The sequence below is a fragment of the Coturnix japonica genome, chromosome 3 (assembly GCF_001577835.2).
Source record: "Coturnix japonica isolate 7356 chromosome 3, Coturnix japonica 2.1, whole genome shotgun sequence".
Lineage (NCBI taxonomy): Eukaryota > Metazoa > Chordata > Aves > Galliformes > Phasianidae > Coturnix > Coturnix japonica.
This window is the reverse complement of record NC_029518.1, coordinates 8,647,196-8,671,307: the sequence shown is the minus strand read 5'-3', so window position 1 is coordinate 8,671,307 and position 24,112 is coordinate 8,647,196. Positions and strand designations below refer to the sequence as shown.

The 24,112-nt window shown below is 36.4% G+C and overlaps 1 protein-coding gene across 38 annotated transcripts in view; it reads right to left on the bottom strand.

The window, feature by feature from the left end:
• NRXN1 (neurexin 1) overlaps positions 1 to 24,112 on the bottom strand; it is a 606,274-nt gene that overhangs the window by 187,683 nt on the left and 394,479 nt on the right. For all 38 annotated transcript variants that reach the window (XM_015856854.2, XM_015856856.2, XM_015856852.2 and 35 more), the window contains one exon: positions 6,496 to 6,677. In XM_015856854.2, the coding sequence (XP_015712340.1) occupies positions 6,496 to 6,677 (182 nt within the window). The remainder of the gene's footprint in view (positions 1 to 6,495; positions 6,678 to 24,112) is intronic.

Here is a 24,112-nt window from a genome sequence, read left to right as displayed (position 1 = left end):
CTGAAACACCTGGAGGCTGCCACCTGCTTTGCCAGGATTCACCGAGACTGAAGAATATGTGCAGGCACATAAATTTGTGTTTGTTTGAAGACATAGTAGAAAAAAGTATTTAGGGAATAAGGAAAAGCAGAAAGTAGGAAAGAATATTTGGAAATAAAGACTGGATGAAGCTTATATAATACTTGAGAGATTTAAAGTAACAATATCCAAACTTAGCAATGCTTTATAAAGAGTTTATGAGCTTCTTTACGTTTGTTATATATGCCTGCTCTTGTGCTTGCCTTTCCATATTGGTCTACTTCACTACTTAGAAGAGCACAATATTCTGTAATTGGAATATGTGTGTATACATATATGTATGCATACGTGCATCCCACCAGAAGCGTTCTAAGTATCTCCCCTCTCTCAGTCAGGCTCTACACTTTTGCCAGCAACTTGGGAGGTTCATAAATGTCAAGGGCTCGAGCATTAATGATGACAAAAGGTATTTTAACTGTGAACTTAAGACTTAATAGTTGTATAATTTTCTCTCTGCAAGGGGTCGGCAGGTGGTGACCCCTTCATCCAGCATGCTTTTTGGGAAGGAAGCTTCTATCCGCCCAGAAGTACAAAAGGAGCAGGATGTATAAAGGAGTTATTAGCTGGGCAGAGGAAGAAATGAGAACTTCTATTCATCCCATGACAGTATAAGAAGATGAAAGGAGTTGCTTTCTCAGTCACTGTTGAGGGCTCTGCAAGATCAGAGCTGCCATGCTGCTATAATGGAGCTTCCCTGCCAGCATAAGGACCTGTTGCAGAACACCACGATGGCAGTCATAGCCAAGCTGTTTAATTATATCATCTGTTCAAATTCCATTCATATTTTTGGTACAGTAACATATCAATCTGTTCTGTGCCAGAATTAGCACATTTCCATAGCCTTCTCTCTGTAATGTGGTCCGTTTACAGCAGAAACTGACCACTGTTGCTCAGTGCTAAATTCTGCTTGGGAAGAAAAATAATGATGTTTTTTGAAAAGAAAACCAGAACAACAAAAAAAGAAACCTCTGGATAACAAACAGTGCAAAGTACTCAAGTATTAATAAACAACTTCTATCATAAAATCCCCTATTTTTAAGCCTCTCTGCTACTACAAAACATAACTTAATTGAATAATTTCAAGGTACGGCTTGACCATTTCAGTGATTTATTTATTTTCTTTCCTACAGACTGAGATCTTTAACCTGATCAGTGAAGTAAATGATTGCTCCATTTAGCACAAATTCCCTAGATTAATTCATTGCTCCCACTCTAATTAACTTAAGTTTGTGTACATTGAACTGCATTCTCACTCGGTTGCCTAGCCCCACATATGATTCTTTTTTGACTTTTCATTATTCAAACCCCACAAGTAAGCCTGGAAATTCTTCTTTCATAAGAATTTATATTCAGTTCAAAAATTAACACATGAACCAATGTTGCTGTTTTGTTCCCTACAAAGAAAATAATCACTGCCCACAAGCATTAAGATTCCTATAGTTTTTTCTATTCTCATACGTTAACAAACATCATGTATCTAAGTGTAACAAAGTATCAAATGTTTGCAAAATTCTCGCTTAGATTACGTTATCCTTAAGTAATTTTCTTGTTCCTCACAGTTTTAAAAGCATATTAAATGTCAGAACCCTATTAGACATAACAACCCTTAACGCACACCAAGCTGATACAGTGCTGGGGTGCTTTTCACTGGCTATATTCAGCTTCCATTGACATTAGTCCCTCATGTGCATGCTCAGCACTTCTAAAATATCAGACTCCTTAAAGTCAGCTCTCTTTTTTTTTTTTTTTCTTTTTTTAAAGCCCTTCCAGGATGTAAATAATTAGATTTTACAGTCATTACTATTCTGTGCATACATAAATTGCCACTAGTCTTTCCAAATCTTCACACTACACAGATTCATATATAGTAAGAACTAATTCTATATTTGAAAGAAGATTATTAGAAGACACGTTATCTTGAGAATATGTATTTTTTTTAAAGATTATTAAACTGTTCCTAGGAAAATTAATTACAAACCAATAAAAATCACTAAAAATCAAAGGGATTTTTATCATCAGTCCCAGTGAAAGAACATTGAACTCACTAGGCATTGATTCAAATACAACTAAGTCAATAGGAATCTTTCAATTGGCTTTCCGTTAAGCACTAAAGCCCAAGACCTGTGAAATATTCAAAAGAGAATCATAAATTCATTTATCCCAAGTCTGCATTTTTTCCTCTTGTATGCTCACACACGGAACTCTGATCCTCTTTCCAGTTTGAGCTATTTCTGATCACTTGAAGGAAGGTCATTATACTTGCATAAATTAAAACTGTCCAGATATAACTTACACTAGAACCTAACAGAGTATGCTATTAAGGACCTGGTGCAGAAGAATACTGCATTTGTGTAAGAGAATGGGGGAGGGGAATACAAATAACAGTCCTTTACAATTGGCCAAAAACTCCCCCCCCCCCAAAAAAATAAAAAAATCAAGGACTTCTGCAGAACTGTCTATGAACTTCAAGCTGAAAACTTGCACCACTTTACATCGATATTATTTTCCTTTGCATATAAATCAACAATTCATTTGGAGATACTCAATATTCCACTAATTCATGACAGATGAAGCATTTTCTATACAAAAACTAGATATAGCCAAGAAAACAGGGAAACTAACTTTCTTCTCAGTCAAGCTAATCTTTGAATCAAAGATGACACAAACTCACAAAACCTTTCAATTGACTTTGTTCATATCTTTCTCATGGAAGAAGTTCACAATGAAAATGCTTTTCCTGCAATGCTTATTTTAATAGAGGTAATATATAAATACCTAGGACAAAGAGCACAAACTGAATTTATTCATGATCCACAACCCAATTTTCTGTAAGACATTCTGTATTTCCTCTCATAAGGCTTTTCACCTCAGTCATTAATCAGAACTCAACGATTTACAAACATTTTGAAAATCTAAATTCAATATTGATTAATGTATCTTGCTAGTAATACTCCATCCTTAGAATATTTAAAGCTAATTAACTTTGACATATATGGAAAATATTGTCTATCCTTAATCAGACTCGTTCAGGTAACATTATCTCATTTTAAAATAGTTTTCCATGTTTTTTTTCCCCATTACTATAATAATCCTTCTGGCTTTCACTTTCTCTACAGTATTTTCTTCTAATAATCTTAAATGGAATCACATAAAAAACAACCACAGTCTACACCGAGTTTAATGATTTTTTATTTTTGTACTGGTAGAAATCTATCCTTTTTGCCTTCACTGGCAGAGCAAGTAATACTTGCACTGCATTTGAGAATGCCAGCATTATCAGCATTGCCAGAATGACTTTTTAGCCCTTTGAGCCCTTTGTCTAATTCTACTTTGTTCCTCACTACAGAAAAGTTAAAAATTAGAGGCTTCAACAGCACAGTGCTAGTGAAAGACAATGACATACATACATGTATCTGCTTTTCTGTCTAATGACTTGGAAGAAGAGAAATAAAACCAAGATAGGTATGGGATTCACTGACAGAATTATGCCAGGGCTTTACAAGTGGGTGAAAAAGCCAAGCACAGAAGTGTATATGGTAATTAATGGAAGACCACGTTAAGCTGCCACCTTTATCCTCTTGGAATGGAAATGGCTACAGATCAAGCCAAGAAAGGGGAGAAAAAAGGAGGATTACAGCAATTCATAGAGATATTTGTCCTTCTAACTGTCAACAGAAGAAAGTAGAGAAACAGACAACCCAACTTTCAGACACAATACCTACATCTACTTGAACTATCTCTTCCAGCAGAAAATGCAACAGGAAACCACTTAAACAAAAGGCAAGTGAAGGCTGAGAATGCAAACTTCTGCATACATGGGTAACTAAATCGTATTAACACCCCTTTCTTGAAGAGCAGGGATGCACGCCTACTATATGCACAACTACTCTTTTACATCTAGGCTGCTACAATACACATGATGCTTTATAGTAAACTATCCTGGAATTTAAAATACTTGTGCTGGAACTGCTAAACATTTGGTAGCAATACAGAATATGCTTTTTTGTGATGTTTCTCCTATTAACAATTGTTATCTGGGGAGATTAAATGATCACTTAAAGTAAATGTGTTTCTAATTTAACATTACAACTGTGATTGAGATGATCAAGTAGCAAATTTCCAAATCAGAATTTGTTATGAGCTTGATTTCACTATTAGGTCTACATCATTTTTAAGTAGACAAAATAATAAAGTTGGAAAGCACACAATAGAGTACCATAACCACAGAGTACCAGACCTGTAATTTCCTTTTTCACTGTTAAAATGAAGGAAGTTACGAGGAAGTTCCCTCATAGTATTGCTCTGAAATGCCCCAAACAAGCACCCATCTCAACTTGATAGTTCAGACTATGACTTACATTATTTAACTCAAAGCAACAGTTGAAAACCTTCTTTTGAATGGCACAACCTTCCCATGGTTCTTACAACAGTTAGTTGAATACAGCTAGTGTCAGGTTCTAAAAAAGTCAATTCCAATAATTTATTTTTCAAGTATAACATATTACACGAGTCTCTCTACTTATTTCTTTTTCTTCATTTTTACAACTATGATGCTTCACAACATCATCATAGAAAAGCCCATAGTTCTACTGACTATAATATGATTCATGTTGTCAGGCACTGCAAGTATTTTTGAAAATGTTGACTTTAAACTTTCTCTTGAATACTATTCTTATTTGAAATACACTCTCAGATATTTCATCCTATCAGTTTTCCCTGCTTTATTTAACAGTGATTAAAAAAAAATAAATAAATCTTCCCAGATGTCAAGATTTCAGGTCAATCCCATAGTGCCTCCATTGTAGAGAGAACAAAGAGAAGGTACCCTCAGAAGGTCAGGCCTTGTTCTAAGGAACTTTCTCTATAGTTGCCATGGATTTTGCTCCGAACCACAGAGGGTTTAAAAGAGATTCTCAAAGACTGGCAAAGACAGAGGAGGCCATGATCACCTCACAGATTAAGACACTTAAAGTAGTTTCAAAAGACTGATGAAGGATAAACAACACTTTTCTCTCTGTCTCTACTAAGCTGATAACTTTTCTGAAAACATGAAACTCTACTATTCTTGTATTTATACTATCTGTTTCTCCAGCACGGATTTTAAAAAAGTTACATGAGTAAAAGCAACACTTATGATGAAGCAATAATTTTTGCATTTTGAACTCCAACTCATAATTAATGAATCTAATATTCTGTTTTAAAACAGAAAACAAGAGTTCAACAGAAGATTGCACACATTTTATCATTTTGGTAGACTTAAGGTATAGTAAATCTACAAGAAATGCATTCCTTCATGAGCAAATGATAAAGATAATATTATGAGATGAAAGCACCACTGTTCTCCACAATGAGTGGAATTGGTCTCAGGTAGTAAAGGAATGGAGAAATGATAGTTAAGCACCTGATATTTGACATGACTTAGGAAAACAATCTTTTGTGCTTTGTTCACACTTTTAAACCAAGATTTTACAGCACCAGCCAGATGTTTTGTCCATGTGTTTCAATGTAAGAGAAGATTATAAGCAACATCTGATTTATATTTAAGGCCTTCTTTCATTGTTTCATTGTAAATAAATAACTACATAAGCCACCTTGGTCCACAATGCAAGAGTGCCTTTACAGAAAAACAAGCGTGGGAAGACTGAATACCATTACTTCTCTCTTGTTTTGAAAATGATCACCGCAGAATGTTTTCTGAGGGTAAAAGTGTAATTGGTTATAGATCAATAAGTAATTTCATTCAAAAGGAACCATTCCATTTCAGAAAAAAGTGAGATTCTTAAGTTAAAATTGTCCTAATGCATTTAACAAATTTGAGACTAATCTAAACAACAACATTTTATATTGCCCTCGTTATGTTTATCACAACTGATCATTTATTTATGTTGCCATAAAAATCCAGATGCTTTCAATTTTGATTGCTAGTTATTTGCTTTAGGGCAGCTGAAATCACTTTTTCAGACTTCCTAGCTCAACAATATTGCTTTCTGCTTACAATTTATCATCACAATGCAACAGTGAAATCAGAGGATAAATTCTAGTATTAACAGAAAGCACAGTCAATTGTGATATGCTGTATTTCCATCAGAAGATTCCAGATTGTATCCTCCAGAATTAATGCAACTACTTCTGATGTTGCTAGATTTCATTAAATGTAATTAGACTCAATAAGTTGCTATATCCACACATACGTCGCCATATGATTTTTTAATTAAAAGTCATATGAAGTAGAACTATGTAGAGTAAAAGGTGTATTGACAATATCTAATATCCTTTACAGGATTGTATGCTATAAGCCATGATCGTCTAATTCACAACTGACCTGCAAATATTCACTCACATTAAAACAAAACACACCCACAAATACAAGAACAATTGAGACATGAACAAATAGAAGCATTTTTTAGAAATACTCACAATGTGCAGCTCTAAATAGTCTCCAAGCCCAGTAGAACTGTCCACTCGTACCAACACGGCTTCTTTTTGAACAGTACTAAACCCTATTGCCAATCTGTCTGCGCGAGTGCTTGGGCGATCATTCGGAGGCCATGTGTAAGTGATTTGTCCACCACCTTTGCTAAAGATATACGTTGTTCCCGCTGTAAAGCAGAAATAAAAGAGAATTAATTCACTCTTGTCAATGCAAATCCAGAAGAAAAAGATATGCGTTATCAAATATTTGAACTTCAAGGGGTCTTCATCTCTGAAAGTTTTGATCAAGCTAAATATTAGTGCATTTCATAGAATAGAGCATAGCTGCACATACAGTGATTTAAAATACCGTGGCTCTGATTCAGAAATGTGTTTATATTCAAAACAGCTTTTAAGCATATGCTTGACGTTAAGAATACATCTTTGTGATGTTCAGAATAAATAAGAATTGAACAAAGTGTTTTCCCAAGTTGGGCCTGTGTGGAGAAGAAATCAAGTAATTCCAGTTATCTCCGCAGCTCCAGATATGAACCTCGTTTACACAATGAAAATGATACACTGTGTACGTAATGTCATCTTGCTTAGCAAAACAAGACATTAACAAATACAGGCAGATAAGAATTTATCTGAGGTTTATCATCTTTTGACAGATGGGGATAACAAATGGAAGGGTGAGAACATACTTTACATGTCATGTCAGGACAAAAAGTTATCAGTCTACAACCTAAGTAATAGCTTACTTGCATAATGCTCAATGAGTGGAAATTTTCACACATTATTCCCAGTGCACACACACAGAATCTATGATTTGTTTCAAACAAGTGTAGTAACTCTTACACCTCTTGACACTCAGGCTGCTTAACTTCATCACCAGTATACTTCCTAAGAATTAAAAGAGCAGCACATCTGGATATGTGCCATTTAAAACCTCTATCCTTAAAAAAGCATACAGCATACAAACTATGCACACACTTGATCTTTCATTTATGAAGTTGCCATAGGCTGGTAAACATGTAGGGAGAAACAAAGCATAGTCAATATGAATGTCTAGTTCTACTAGCTGTTGTAAGCTGGCACTCCATCTGGATGCCCTTAATTTTGTTAAATGTAATTCTGCTTAATCCACCAAGTATTCTCAGAACACTTTTTCCCACAGTCACGTACAGAGTAAGTACGTAATAGCATAGTTGTCTTTTTCTTAGCTTCTTAGATTGCCCAAAATTTTGTGAACATAGAAAAAAACTGAAAAAGCCTTAGAGATACAAAATTTAACAGTGAAAGCAAGAAACGTTGCATGGTTACACCACTCCTTCACTGCTCAGACATCTCATAGAAATGCTCCACTGCTGACTGAAACTGCTTTGAGTCAGTCTTGAAGCAAAAAGTTCTCTTGGCCTTTTTGAAAAGATACTGTTTATTTATTTCTATCATCAATTTACTTCATGGAATTACCTACTCACTATATTTGTGGTTTTTTTCCAGTACAGTGCCATCAATTTGTGATATTTAAGCACTACACATAGTACTTAAAACTTGTAAAGCTCAATTTACATTAACAATCTTGCAAGATTTCACTGTACTTCAAATAAACCTCTTAGCTTTTTTCTTGATTGCAAAATACCATGTGTTGTAGGAAAACTTGTCAGCACTCTCTAGCAAAGACAGATGCAACAACAGATCTATCATCTCAGGTTCAACTTATGCTAGAAGAGAAATCAAGGCTACTCATCTTTTTAAAGAGTTGTGCCAAAGCAGGAAAGGTAAGGGCTGGGACATAAAAAGGCTTGGCAATGTACGTGGACAAAGAGTGTCTGGTTTAGGAATGCTTAAAAACAAACCCAACATCCTGCTGTTCCTTCTCTGCATTCCCCAATTTCAGCGATCTGAAACACACAGCCACCCATTGCAGGCAATTCAAGGCTGAATCTCCAGTTCTAGAACATCCCAAAACAAAGATAAATGAGATGGGTAATACCACTCTTGCTGGTTTCAGAGTTCTCTTTGCAGCTGATATTGACCTAAACTCGAGCCAGTTAGGAATGATGGATTTTGGATCTTTATATGTGCATGTCACATTGCTATCTCCAGCGAAAGAATGTATTTCGTGTTCCTAAGGAATTGATACAAAGCTCACTAAAAACAGTGGCAGCCTTTCTGTTGACTTCATAAATATCGTATAATAGCTTCATTCCTGGTCTGATAAGAAATAAAATAAGAAAGCTAAGAAAAAAAAATATCTCCTTATGTCTCACTGTCACTAAAGATACTGTTAAGAGTAGTATGAAAGATTCAAGTGAGAGGGCATAATTCTCCTTTTCTTGGTTGTAACAGATATGTTTAATTAATACAAAAGACAAAGAATATGCCTGCCAAGTGACAGTGGAATCATATTGAATACCATGACCTAGAAGTCTCCAGATCGATGACAGACTCTGTTGTTTATATCGTCAGAGAATCTTTGTGGCAAATTTTTGCTAAATGCTGCCCTTGGAATAAACAAATAAATAGCAATTCCATACTGCTGCCGCGTTGCTGCCAAGCTCAGTGTTAGGAGAGCTGCAAAATCTAGCTGTACATCTTATGCTATGTAGAACTAACATTAACATTTAAAAAGTTATCTTTTATCCATAAAAAGATGTATCCGATCGTTTTCATGTCGAAGCTTTCCCCTAATTATAACAGACCATTTTGTAGCTCCTCATACTATCCGTGTGTTTGGTAGCAGGCTAATTAACCCATGTTGATGAATGCAGATTTCCCTTTGTCTAAACTATACAGGGAGTCATGTTCTTTGAATTTCCTGTATTAATTATGGAAAAAAAAATTGGGTCAGAAGCCATTTGAGAATAGGTCCTCTAGTGTTTATGTTTCAAGAAAGACAAATATAATAATGTAAAATTTATTACGCTGGGATTGATCTCCACTTATGGTCTGACCTCCCATTAACTATTAAAAGCCAGAAACTATTGTTCAAAAGCACCCTGCTTACGATCAATTTAATATGTGAAGCAACAACAGCTGAAACCTAATTTACTTGCTCCATAAAGGCTTTTATTCTCTCTAAGAAACCTTATAACGTCTCTACAATTCTTTCATAACATTGTCACTAAAAAATCAGCCACCTTCCTTTCCTCTTTTAGCTTGTTGCACCGGGTTATTGGGGATTTATCATCTCCAGAGAACTGGAAGTGACTGATTTAGAAAGTCAAGAAAAGCAATACAACCAGCACAGTACCTGTAAGTGGGAATCTTTTAACTTGTTTGGTTATATCCCTCAGCCACAGATCCTACTGAGTAACTTCTTATGTGTCCATGCATCTACAAAATGTTTAGGGATAAAATGCTCATAAATCTCTTTGAAATTCATAACCCTGAATGCATGGTTCCCATTCTAACGAACTGCCAGTGGTCAAGACACAGTAATGGATTTTAATGGCCTGAGTCTCAGATCTTATTTGTTTGCAAAATTCATCTTTATGAAACAGTGTGTTCATTTCAGTACAGCCTGGCAGCAAGTCAAGGACATCTGCTTACCTACACAGTATTAAGCAGACAAATATTTTCTTTAGTACCTATTTACTGTATTCTAATGCTGTATATGACTGCAAAGCCTTTCAATATTTATTACTCTGAAATCACATCTGATGTAGTTTAATAGTTTTCTCAAATCAACAGCTTTCTACCTTCCTCACATTCATCTCAACGTTATGTTTAAGAAATACTGCACCAAAGGGTAATTCATACAATTCAATTGCTCCCATATAGTGTCAGTAACTTAATGCTTATTTTCAACAAAAAATTGGCAGGTTTAAAGATGCTAAGTGAGAGTGATAATTTTATTGAGGTTTGGACCTCAGCAAACTATGATGCTACCACACTCCGCAACTGGAAAACAAAAGACTAAAGCCTGTAAATGTCAATAATGAAAAGTTTTCATTCCCTTTTCATTAATAGCAAAGTAGTTTTCATTTTATAAAAACATACAAAGCATAAACATTACTGGTTATATCAAGCAATTGCTCAATAATGTAATTTCCTTCTTTCTATGCATTATCAGTATTTACCTCATTCTAGGCTACACTGTGAACCCCTTTCATTCCCACTGGTAAGTAATTACTTCCATTGAAAAACCTGCTGAACCCAGTGAGACCATTTATGCAGGCTACTGTTAATTACCAGGAATGAAGAATTTACAATACAAATCTACACGCAAACATATGCAGAAACATCTATATGGAAGCATTAATCACACTTGCCACGTTCAGGGAAGCCAGTAAGTCTCCACTTAATACTTTTCATACCTTCAACTACATATTTTCATCCTGCCCACTACTGAACTTAAAATTGCAAAGATTTCCATATGCGTATTTTTACTCATTTCTAATGTAAGTAAAATACATGTTTATATATACTTATATAAACTTATATAAACATTAGACAAGGTCTAATGTGACCTTGCCAAAGGTAGAGTGCGTTAAAAAACAATTCTGTGTTTCTTCTTGGGCTCTGATAGGCAATTAATTATTTACACAGAACAGAGAATAAAAGCCACAGTGCTGAGGGGAGGTGGTAACAGCCATTAGGGTTAACCATGGGAAAAGCTACTAGGAGAAGTATTCCAAACTAAAGATTAGATTCAATTGAACACTTCCTGAAAGCCTCCTCATGCTACACTCTCTACCCACTCAGCAGGAAGCTGAATGTGGATTGTAACCACTCTGCTTTAACAATTACACGAGGCTACTCTAAACACTGGATGGGAAAGAAGTTTTCCAAATGGATCATCACCTGTAGCCCTCCAAAAACCTTGCATAGTTCTAAGAGTGTCCTTTTCTGGCCAGTGTCTCTCAGACTCCTTAATAACATAGTCTCAAATTGTATTTAAAATGTACCTTTGTCCACAATTGTCTTTGCAAACCTTAGAAGGTTATCGTTCTCCTGAAAACTCAGTGAATCTCAAAATAACTTTTAACACAAGATGCTGAAGCAGAAGAGCCGCCAACTCATTTCTGCTGGCATCTTACAGTCAGTGCTGATATTAAACAGAAAAGACAAAGCCTTCTTGACACGCTGAAACCATGCTATGTAGCTATTAATTCAACCACAACTTCATATTATAGCAACAAGACTTTCTTCCCAGACCACTACAGACACAATTTTACTTTATCAGATCCTACAATGGTTTTCAACACGTTACATCCAAGGTTTGACAGGAATCTATAAAACAGGGCTGAGCATGGGTTATTACATTCAGCCATTCCCAAGGGCTGTCTCCAAGTAAAGGTCTAGGTGATAGCAGAACAGTCTCAAGTCAAACTGAGCATCCTGGCCTTTGCAGTGACATTTACTGCAGACTCAAGGCAGTAATACAGAAGCAAAGTCCTTTCCTCAGACCAGAATTGTTGCTGTAAGAAGCTTAATCGGCTTTAGCTCTATGGTCCCCACCTACACATACACCAAGAAAACTAAGACAAACCAAAACAAACACTTCTTTTCTACTCCTCCTTTCCTCTGATCTGTGGTAATAGTATCTGAACATCAGCATCACCTAGTAGAAGTCTGTAGGTGACAAAATAGCACTCTGACTTGTCTAAAATGTCTATAGTCTTTCCACAATTTGACTTTCTTTCTGGCAACAGATTTGACTGAAAGCAGTGGTCAACCTGACACTGGCCACTGGCTTGACTGACCTATTTGTATTTGCCTTTGCACTTCAACCACTGGGACTGAAGCTTGGTCTGATTTCAGATGTCTCTCTGCATTTGCTGAGAGCTAATGAAAAAATGTTCCACTGAGTTAAGTCACAGTATCTCTACCAAAGATACAAGTTGGAAATGTTTTTCCATGCAGGAAGGTTGTCAAACTTATTTAAAACACTGTAAATGCTGAAGGTGCTTTGCAAATACATGCTCTGTTTCAGAGTTTGTGCTTTATATCACTTAATTTATAATTAAGTGGGGAAACAAAAACATTTCAGTCACAACGAAGCAAAGAAATTGCTTTTGTAATCTTATTTCCTCAGTTTCAAAACTGAAGTCTTGTGTGCTCAAAATAAAGTTTCTCTGTGGAAGATAAGCTTATATAGTTGTGCAGACTGTCTGCTCTTCTTGTTCATCCTCCACCAATTTTTCAATCCAACAGTCAAGCTCAGCCAAAACAGACAGAGAGGTAGGCAGAAATCTCAAGCAAAATTTTATCTTTGATGAAAATCAATAACTGGGTTGAAGAGAAATCTGCAGAACTCAACCACTATTCTTCTTTCTTGTCAATAGCCTGCGGGGACCTTCACAGTTGTGCATCTGTAGGCCAGTCTATACACTCAGCATGCTGTGCTAGCCAGACAATGGTGCCCATGTATAAATGATCAGCATCTTTCCTCCTCTGGGAAGAAAGAACTCCTGGGTTCTTGCAAAGAGTGTGTAACCTTTGGGAAACAAAGCAGAATTCTATGAGGAAATCAGGATTCATTACTTTTGCTGGTCTTGGAAAAACATGTTCAAATTCCAAGCCAAAATAATTATCTACAATGAGGATACCTAGCTCTATTGATTTTAATTATGTCACTAAGGGAAAAATATCTGAAACTTGTGAGCAATGATGATCCAGCAGATATGAAATCCCATAAAGAACATCCTTTCTGTAGCCTTGCATTAGGACTAGAGATTAGAATTGCTCTTACCACCATAAATAATAAAAAGGGTTAAAATCAAATATTCAAGGAATTTAAAGGATTTTCCAATTGCAGTGAGATTCAAATATCTTCATTCACATCAAATAGCATCTTATGCCTTCAATGACCCATTGATTTAGAATAGATCACTTAACTGGAGTAAAGTACTACTCAGTTTGAGTAGGCATATTAAACTTTCAATTTAAATGTGCTTTCAATTGTGTCTAAAGCGAATAAAATTTTGAGAAGGTCCTCAGCAAAGCAAGAGCCAGCTGAAATGACTCCTAACAGGATACAGAAATTGGGGTATCTGTTCATCTGACTTCCTAACAAAACAGGAATCAATTTCAGGAATGACAATAGAGTTGGTAGCAGTTAGGCTCCAAGTCTGTAAAATTATTTTGATTATCTTTAAAACATTCTCAGTAAAAAAAAAAAGTCTGTTTTGTTCCTCTCGTTGTGCTCATTCACATGAAAACTATTATTTCTTTTATGAAAGGGTACAGCCTTTCTAAAGCAAACCTGACACAATCGGTAGAAGATAATTATTGTTCTTCCCCAGAATATCTTAGTATCTTAGTTTTTTTTTGGTTTTTTTTTTTTTTACTGACTGCCTATTCCTTACTTTCCCAGTATGAAAGTCTGTTCAGAATGAACTTACAACATTTCTGCATGAAATATAAGCCAAGAAATTCCCCAGTATTGCCTCATATATTTATGTAATGTGGGCGGTTAGCAAATGACATACATCTGAAATCAAATCCTGATTTAAATGTCAGACTGCAGTCAACAGGGAACGTTTTTATCCACTGTTACTCCATTAAAGGTAAAAAGAATACAACGTATCAGCTTCTGGAAACTTGCCAAAAAAATTCAGTGGGGAAATTAGAAATCAAATGTCTATAAGAAAACAAAGGTTTTATTCCTCCAACAACCTTACAGTCAACATATAGTTTAAGGATAAATTTCTTGAATAACATATAGAAAAGTGGAAATTGTGTTGCTGAGAATGCATTAAGAAGAAGGCAATGAGATGAAAAATATTTTTGGGTAAACAGAATGTAAAGGCATTATCAGACTGAAGAATGAAATTAGTAAACTCAGGTAGTGCTGAGGTCAACAGGAGTGCTCTGGTCTGAAATCCCTCACATTAGAAAATGTCAGGGCCCTATACTTCAATTTAACCACAGTTACATTAATTTCCATTCCAATGCACAGACTGGGTGGGCACTAATTTGCTTCTTATGGTTTATTAGTTGTGTATACAGTCAAAGAGATTGTAGTTAAAGGGCTGGTTAGCTGAAGGGATTTGTGACAGGATGCAGAAACTAGGACATTAGCTGAAACGCTGTGCAGGTCGATGCAGACCAAATGTTGCTACCATCTGTTGGTGGCCTATGTGAAATCATTCAGTGATTCCAGTCCAGGGGCCTTACAGCCTCAATTGAAAATTAGCAATAGTTAAAAATACTGTAAGTCAAGTAAGTGGAGATAAGAGTTTTCAAGTTTGCTGACTCAACTGGGATGCCTTCAAGTTCAGATCAGGATCTGTGCAGATCTCACACACAGTGAGTTCTGTATAGATGTGCAAACGCACCAAAAGTCAGTAGAATAAAACCTGAAATCCAATTTGAGGCTTGTCAAAATTTCAACAAAACTTTGCAGATTTCAAAGATATAATAACAATTCATGAATTCAGGCAAATTATCTGAAGTTATGTTATTATTCAAGCACCTATCTCAGTGTCCTTGTTTTCAGAAGTGTTACAGTATTTCTGCTGACCTTTAAAAAACAGACCTGAGTCCTTTAAATAGAGAAACCGACCAAAGGTTTGAAAAAGCTGGCCTTCAGTTATTTGATTATGTTAAAATAGTAAGGAGGCTGGCTTCAAATATCTACTGTGCTTTTGGGTAAAGTCATTATTTCCTTTTGTTTTGTTTGAAACATTTTCTTGTTAGCTCCCTTACAAATACAATCTTACAGCTATTCTCTCTTGCATTAACACAGTTATTTTTAAATGGCATTTATATTATCTTCTTTACTAAATACTGCATCTCATAATTTACTCTTGAGAAATCCTAAAATACTTAGAGAGCTCTCAGAGTAGTAAAAATTTAGAAGAAATGCTTAGCAGGCTGAAAATAAAAGCACTACTAACTGCAAGCCTGTTAAATGTACTGAAAAAGATACAAGCAAAACAAGGATGTCAGATACCAGACTGCCCTATGAAGATAAGATGCAGCTATTACCTGCAGGAGAAACACAGTTGTGGCAACACTGCAACTTCCAGGGATTGCTGAGATGAAGTCCCTTCTAAAAATAGCTGGTTGTGCTATGGATAACATGCAGTGAAGTTTGATATTGTTTGAAGATGTAGTAAAGAATACCAGGTTGAGTGGTGTACACACTCTCCTACTGACAACTTAATTGCTAATAGTTTAACAGAAAAAAGCATTGAAGTACAAGCAATATTTCTGATCAGCTTTAAATATACACAGGTAGGAAACAGCCCATGAAGAAAACCAAGAAGAATGTTGCTTCTTGGATATGTTACATCCCGAATAGCAAAGATAACAAAAACACAAAACAAAGTGGGATGCTAAGTCTTTGGAGAAACATATAGCTTAAACCTCCATGAAGCACACGGATACACCACTGAAGCAGCGAATCAAGCCTAAAGTTTTTTGACATTTCATTTTACTTGATACTTAGGGCAGTAACTGATTTTAAACATTCTCAATTTTAAAGGCAAAGCTAGCCTTCATCGATATTATATGCATTCAAATCTTGGAAAGATACCACAGAAAAGAGGAATATATTGTAAAAGAAATTAAAATATATATCTTATTGACTCAAAGCTCAAAAAAATAAAAGTAAAAATAGCAAGCAGCCAAAATAAGACTCTCTAAGGTTTCCTAGTCACTACCTGAAGGACTGACTTGGGGACATCAGTGTTTAGTTTTGTTACCAAATTTGCACATGAAACAAACCACCTTTGAAAGGGGCACACAGACCCAGCTGTATTTGAATCTCTAAGGTGCTTAGACCATTATAATAAAAGCTAACAGGGGCCAGCCAGGTTGAGCCATTCCACTTCCTTCCTGCTACTCTCTGTCCTAATTCATAATATATTTCCAGTTGCGGTTTGCCACAAAAATGCTACGTGACTGTCATTAGGATAATTGCTATCATTCTTCTTTGGAAAGTCCTTATGCTTTTGTTTCTTAGCAGCAATTTACTGCCAGCTTCAGAGGATAGAAAGCCACAGAGAAAAACAAGCACCCTGTGCTTTTCTGTTTTACATAGTTGCATAGTGGGGGAGCACAAATTAACCACTGTGTATTGCAGTGGATTAGAGAGAACCTGACGAAACAGTTTTGAAATGTGAGGTACTCACACATCTCCATTGGGTCTAACTGCATTGTCAACTAGGGTACTTCGTACACCAGTACTATAAGTGACTGTATCATTTGTAACATTTGCATCATTTAGATAGAAAACAAACATAAAACTAGCAACAATCCAACATGTCCAAACTGCAAAATATTTCCCAGCAAAGAAAAAAATAGCTACTACCACGTACAACAACAACAACAACAAAACAACAACAACAAAAACAAAACAGTTTTACAGAACCTGCCAAGGTGTAAGGCAATGGAAGTTTTGAGGACTGCTCTTGCACTATATTTCTTTCACAGACGTACACAAAGCATGGTTCTAGAGGAGTTTCTACAGCTCACACAAAGAGCAAACCCACCAAAGATACCAAATATTTAAGAACTGATAGCAGGCAGAGTGATTTGAAATTTCGTAGACTAAATTTTACAATCCATAAGGGGAAGAAGACTCTGTCTACCTTATTAATGTTCATATAATGAACATCAATCATAAATTAAGATTCATTGGTTAAATCTGGATCACTTTGTTCATATCCTGTTTAGTTCTCAAAGGACACTACGCATTCCTTCCTCACACAGGCTGGAGTCTCAATGAGACGCCTGTTCAATGAGAGGATGGCTTTGTGATGATTTTGCTAGGTTTTGTAATGACAATGTAACCTAAATGCTGCAGCTGAAAAAGAGAGTAGTATTTTTGCAATACTCCAATGCTCTAAAGTGCATTTTGAATATTAACACATTCCAGTAAATTAGTTTGCACTCATTATCATAAGCAATTACTTACTGTTTAGATGCTGCTGATATTAAATTGGCAAGCGATTTGCAAAAATTAATACATAGCATAAAAAGCTTTTCAACGTTCTAACAGTATGAAAAGACAAACGTTTCTATTAACATAGTTCCTTATTTAAAGGTATCTCTCTGTATACAGAAATCCTGTTCAGTTCTTCCTATCTAGTACCTCTTCTTCAGCAGCAGGTAGATAACTAACTGAGGCTCTGTGACAAACTCCTTATAAACTTCATTTTGTTGCTGTGGAGTAAATCATAAATACCTCAGGCCAAATGTGACAGTAACATCTCATTCGTGCTGAAAGAGAAACTGTTTTCACGGTCATTTTTGAAAATAATGGTTTAGAAAGCATACTGACATGATATGAGAGTAGTTCTTTGCTCTCAAGGCTATTACTTGTACCTGGTATAACACTGTGAGATGGGAAGGCTAAATCAACACCCTTGTCCTAAAGATGCACACTGGTACAGAACGAGATATGGAGAACGTGTCCTGGTTGTGGCAAAGACAGCTACCTCAGCCTATTTCTCTCTAGTCCAAACAAGAAGTAATGAAATAAAGTCACCCCAAAATGAAGTGAGAAAGGAACCGGCCCTCCTTGTCTGAGGTACACTTCTAAATGTTATGCTTCCAAACAAGGGGCTCTGCTTAGCCTCAGAAAAGGTACAGGCCGCGAAGCATGAGCCAAAGATATTTGCTTTACAGGGAGCCTGAAATAATGAAAGCAATTTTCCTTCCTACTTAACTATCTACTTGGCCCAAGCTCCAAGAGAGTTATGTCCCAACTGAGCAGCAGAGCATGCCTGTTTGGCTGGCAAGACACCCATTCCTTGGGCTGCTCCATAGAAGTCAGTAGCATTAGCCTCCCCCACAGCATGTCCAAGGAAGGAAGTAAAACACAGGGATTTGGAATGGGCTTCTGCTTCCCTGAGCCAGCCCAGACAGCAGAGGAACAATGAGCAAGGAGCACTCAGCAGTCCTGCTTGCTAGCAAGGACCTCCAGTTCATCCTCCAGCATTAGGATGTATACCTTGATTCCAGGAAGCAGAAAGATCTGAGATCTAAACTTAACTGCAGTCCCGTGCTTCAGTAAGTAATGCAGTCAAAGATCCTGGTCCAGTGGGACTAAGAACGTAAAACTTAGTAATGCTGTTTGAGGGCGTAAGATTATAAACTGTTTGTGTGGGCACTGTGCCTATCTGTTTGTATCCAAACTGCCTTTAATGCAGCACTGAACCTTAATGGGGACCTTGGGAATCCAGTACACCAAGGTAGTTAAAGCAATTCCCAGAATATGATTCTAAAAATATAACTTGTGATCTCAGGTCTCAATCTTTCAAACTATGTTTTAGTTTCAAACCAAATACTGTAACCATCTTACCTCATAAAATACACAAAACTGTAGCAGAAGCCCTAATGCACCCTTAACTGTAGGATCACAATGGTCCCTGTCTGCTAAGCTCAATTATACTCTATTTGTTATATATTTCTGTGTGCTCCACACCTTCTAGTCACACAGCTGAATTGCTTTCACCTGTGTTCCCAGGGCTGACCCAGGTGCTCAATCAGGCCATGACTCAACAGTTACCATACACTGCATGACTTCCAGAAGTAAAAACTACACGACTTGCTCTCTGAAAAAACAAAAAGTAATAAAATTCTTATCAGCTTAACAAATACAACTTTTTATTACTGACTTTGAAGAACAAAAAATATTCAGCAACTGTTAGCCATGAGAACATTTCAGATAACTCAGATGCCCAGGACTCCTGTCACTACACTTTTCCTCACTCACCAATAATTCATTAATCCTTTATCCTCCCTTCATTGTAATGTGCAAGAGTTCTGATGAACTGCTTAGTTTCCAGGACCATGAGCCCCTTTCAGAAACAATGGTCACACATCCAAATAGTTCTCCCTCCTCTGCTTGGGGAAGACACGAACGTCAGCTATAAGATCAATACCTATGTCCTTAGGCTACCAACTCCTTGCAAACTAAAATGCCTACATATTCTGATAAATCCAGTCTCATCTGCATCCACAGTCTTGACTGTATATTAAATTTAGCAATAGGATTGTTAGACTCTAATGATAATGAAAATTTCCTTAAACAGTAATTGCTATTAGTTCCTATTAAGTGACATTGATTTTTATAGATTCAAACTTGATTTCTCTATTATCTGCATTACAGAATCATATCAGTGATGAAAATGTCATGTGTTTCATGAGCAGGAACCTGCCCTAATGTCTCATTATCTTGCAATATCAAAAGCTGAGGGAATCTGAACTTTCATTAGCAAAAAGTAGATTTTACAATTATAAGTTGAAATGAAAATTAGTATATGCAATCCAAAAATGCCCTCGATGAGTCCTCTATAATTAGGTAGGAATTCTCATTTATACTATTGGGAATAATGAGGTATTTTTCTGTTCCACAGCAGTTAGATGTTCAGCATCTCACAAACAATTCTCCTTGTGGTTTCCTACAGAGAATAAACAGTACAACTAATGGAAAGGCCAGACTTAAATCTCCATCACTGCACAAGATGATACTGTGAACTGATGCTTTTTAATCACTCTAATTTGTGTGTAACCCGACTCCCTCAAAGCCTTCATAAGAGCAATTTCATTCACAGAAGGTAAAGCATGCTTATACATGCCATGAATATGGGACAGGATACAGAAGAAAAGCCTTTGAATTAGAATTGCACTGCATTTCTTCAACCACACCATCAACAGAACTACACTCAACACATGCAGAAGAGTCACAAGAGGGCATTAAATTTACTTTTGCTCCCAAGAACCAAGGAAGAGAATGTGACAAATGAATTCAAGTTACTCTTTAAGCTCTTTTATACTTATGAAAATATGTAGCACAAGTTAAAAAGACATCAGACTTAAATAAATGGTCTTGCTCAAATTGTGAAGCAGAGGGCCAGAAAAGCCTTTGTGGGACACTGATTCAGTAAGCTGGTGCAGCAATTAATGTCCATTGTAATAACCTAAAAGACTGGGCCTTAAACTGCCATGGATCTGAATGTGCAGCCCTGAGGAGCACCATTCTTCTAAGCAGCCACCTCAGTGCACATTGAAGTAATTTGTGGATGTTTCATCTCCTCCAGGGACTAAACTCATTGTGCAAGGTGACAACAGTAATGAAGGAATGAAAGTCACAAAACTGTTAATAAACAAAATTCAGGATGTACAGTAGTAATGCAAACACAGCTGACTGTCAGCTTCTACAAAATACCACCTAATTAGAACAGTTATCAAAATGAAGGTCATGTTAACGGTACTAAGCACACCCTGTACTTACACTGATATTCATGTTAACGTTCATCAAAGTAATTCCTCTTTCAAAAGGGATGATAACTTAGTACAATTATCAGTCTCAGCCTCAATATATTATGCTGTCACTAACACACAGAAACCTCAACTTCAGAAAAAAGATTCATTATGTCAAGTGCTGAGTCAGTACGAGCTGTGTTTCTGCAAAAGAAAACTGTTTCTGCACAGAAAGGAAAAAAAAGATATTGTGGTACAGTTGGAGCAAAACTGCGCACCCCTCAATTTTTCCTTCATCAACATCTAGTTTAAGTAGGGGACCTCAATCCTAAATCAATAACTCAATTTATTAATTCCAAGCAGCATATAGTAAATAGCTTTCTGTAGCAATTTTTACTGATGGAAGAGAGCTGCTAAGGAACTTTCTTCTTTTTTAAAGACAATGCTTTAGCTGTCACATCATTTGCAACAATCATCAGTTCTCCTTGCTTCTTTCAAATTCTTTTCACGTTGGCAGCCTTAAGAGAACATTTTAAAAAGAAGCCAAACTGGCATGTTTTTCCTGCTTTCTTCTGCATGCAATAGTTTGTACAAGAATAAAGTCCCACCTCCTTTGAAAATATCCTCTGAGCTATTTTAGTTTGGGATTTTTTTTGCTGAGTGTATTTCATTTATTTACACTCAAGACAGACAATAAAAGAACAAGCAGCCTGACCTTTGGACAACTGTCAGAAAGCATAACTCTGCAACTACAACAACCACCGTGACCTTCTTCTCTATATAAAGCAATGAACAATCACACACAGTAAGTGTGGAAAAAAAACCAACCTGGCCTGTGTAGAAAACCAGACTTAGTCAGGTAACACAGCCTGATCTCAAGCATCTGAAGATAAAGGCTCTGTGAACCCTTTCCAACAATCTGTGAGCAACCATCTGAACCATTCCCAGTGAAGCCTTGCCAGCAGCAGCTCACATTGGCTAGAAAACATTCTAAAACATTTCTCTAATTCCCTCTCTCTCTCCCTCCAGTTTGATGCCAGATCGTGTATCATTTGTCTTTCTGCACGCATCATAAGCGCCACATTATTTGCTCCTTTATAATCCATATCCAATTTGCACACTTGAGTGGGTACAGAGCTCATAGGAAGGACTGCAAAGGTATGGTTCTTATGGACAGAGACCTCAGATTGCAGCTATTACCCAACATACCACTTGAAACAAGGGTAACTTGTTTACAGGGACATACTTCCTACAGCAGTGGGGAGATGCATTATGCACTGAAGCTTTCTTTCCAATAGATTCCAAACACTCCACAGAGAGCAACCAGTCCAAGGTCAAACTCACCAAACGCATACATTGCAGCAGTAACATATGTGCTGGAACATAAAGCACTACTAGTCACAAATAAAGAGAAAACCCATCTTGACTTCTGTTAATTCCCTATCAATAATCCTATACACTGAGCAAAATACCAGCAGTACCATGCCATTTGTGTTCAAATACCATCATTAAACTCTCCGTATAAAATACAGCGCTTTCTATAGCACATTGAGAGAGTCTTAGTTTTATTTGGACAAATATACAATATTCTCTGCCATGCAATATGCTGTGCTACTGAGAGGGCACGTTGTTGATTTTATTGATTCAGTTTCCACACTACTATAACCCCATTATTGTTGCCAGAGCATTTGGAAACTGAAAACAGATTGAAGACTGACAGACTCTGGTATTTCTAATTTTCTAATATATACAGCTAGTTTTATTTCTGCTTGTCCATTTGTATTTTCTATTAAACCCACTGCTATGGGAAAACTACTCAATAGTTTTCAATAAAAAAAATAAAATTATATATATGTATGGGACAGAATACAGTCCATTAGAGGCATTTATTAGTATTATTAGGATTTTATAATGTGATAGCATAATCTGTCCTTTGCCTGAAGTAAACACTCTTACAGGAAAACCCACAGGGAGAGTAAAACTGAAGCATTTTTTGAAGAGCTGAATACTAATCAGATATACAGCTGGAGGAAAAAATAATGTTATAATACCGCATAATAAGTAGACCATTCAACTGGCACTGACATCAAGGAATTAAAATATGACAGTAGAATGGAGAGGAAGTTGGGGAGAAGGAGTCAAGGACAAACCAACAAGGAAAACAGAAATATCATTAAAAGGAAATGGGAAGGAAAATAGAGACAGAAAGGTGAACGTTTAGATACTTGCACTGAACAGCATGTTGGGAAATAAGAGTCAAAGGCTTTACAGCTCGAGACTCCAGTTCTGGGAACAGAAGGACTCTGTGGCATCAGTCATGCTCAATGGTTCATGCATTGGAAGATACCTACAGTCTTAGTCAACCCATTTCTGCTACTAAGCAGGTCCAACATTTTGTTACATCTTTAACCAATGTTTATTCTGTTTGTAGTGGCTATGCTACTATTAGAATCTCGCCCACAGAAACATTAACTCTGGACTTCTATCTAAACACTTGTAAATAATGCAGTTAGTCATTTCTTAAGCACAAAATAAACTAGTTGCACTGAAATACAAAATAATACTATATAATTGGAGTGTGTGACATCAGTCACATCAATTGTTACTGTGCTAAACACAATAATTGCCAGCTCTTAAGTCTTCCACAGACCAACATCAGATGATTTTGGGAAATATAAAAATAAAAATCCAGCTTCCTATTTAACACATTGAAGATTTTGCTATGTCATGTAATTTTACTCAATTCTAAAAAAATAAAAATAAAAAATAGAAATAAATAGAAAATCCATATTGAATACACATCAGTTCCTGAATTACCATCAAATATAACTCCAGAATTCTTTTCATTTCTACTTGCATTTCATTAAGTTATTGTGATAAAGGGATACAAAGCTAAAGCGATGAGCCCAGGGATTGTTTCTTTTCTCACTAATACCTAAATAAATTACAAACAGCTCCTCTAAAGACAACTGAAGCAAAGCAATATAATATCGAAATCAAACAAGTCTATGGGGAAGCAGAACTGGTAGCATCACCTGGAAGAGTTTGTGTCTTCACACAGAAGACACAGATACAAGAATTAAACAGATCCACAGCCTCTCTCTTGGACAGAAGGTTCAGGAACACCTCTTAGAGCTGCAGCTTCCTCTATATTTATCTATTTTTTCCTAAAGACTTGCTCAGGCATGGAATGAATCCATTCACAGAAGTGCATGTCTGCCTGTGGAACACACAGACTCAATGCCTGAAGTTCAGATGCTCTACTTGTTCTAGATGTGACAAGTCCCACTTATTCAAACAAATCACCATGCCACTTAACTCTAGCTAAAAAGCGTGCAAAAATACAGCCTGTAAGTTTTACTGTATGAAGAGGGGCTGACTTTCTGTATTAATGCATGAATGGGAAGAAGAATTGCTCAGAGGATTATGGACAGAAATACAGAAGTTCCCAAATTGT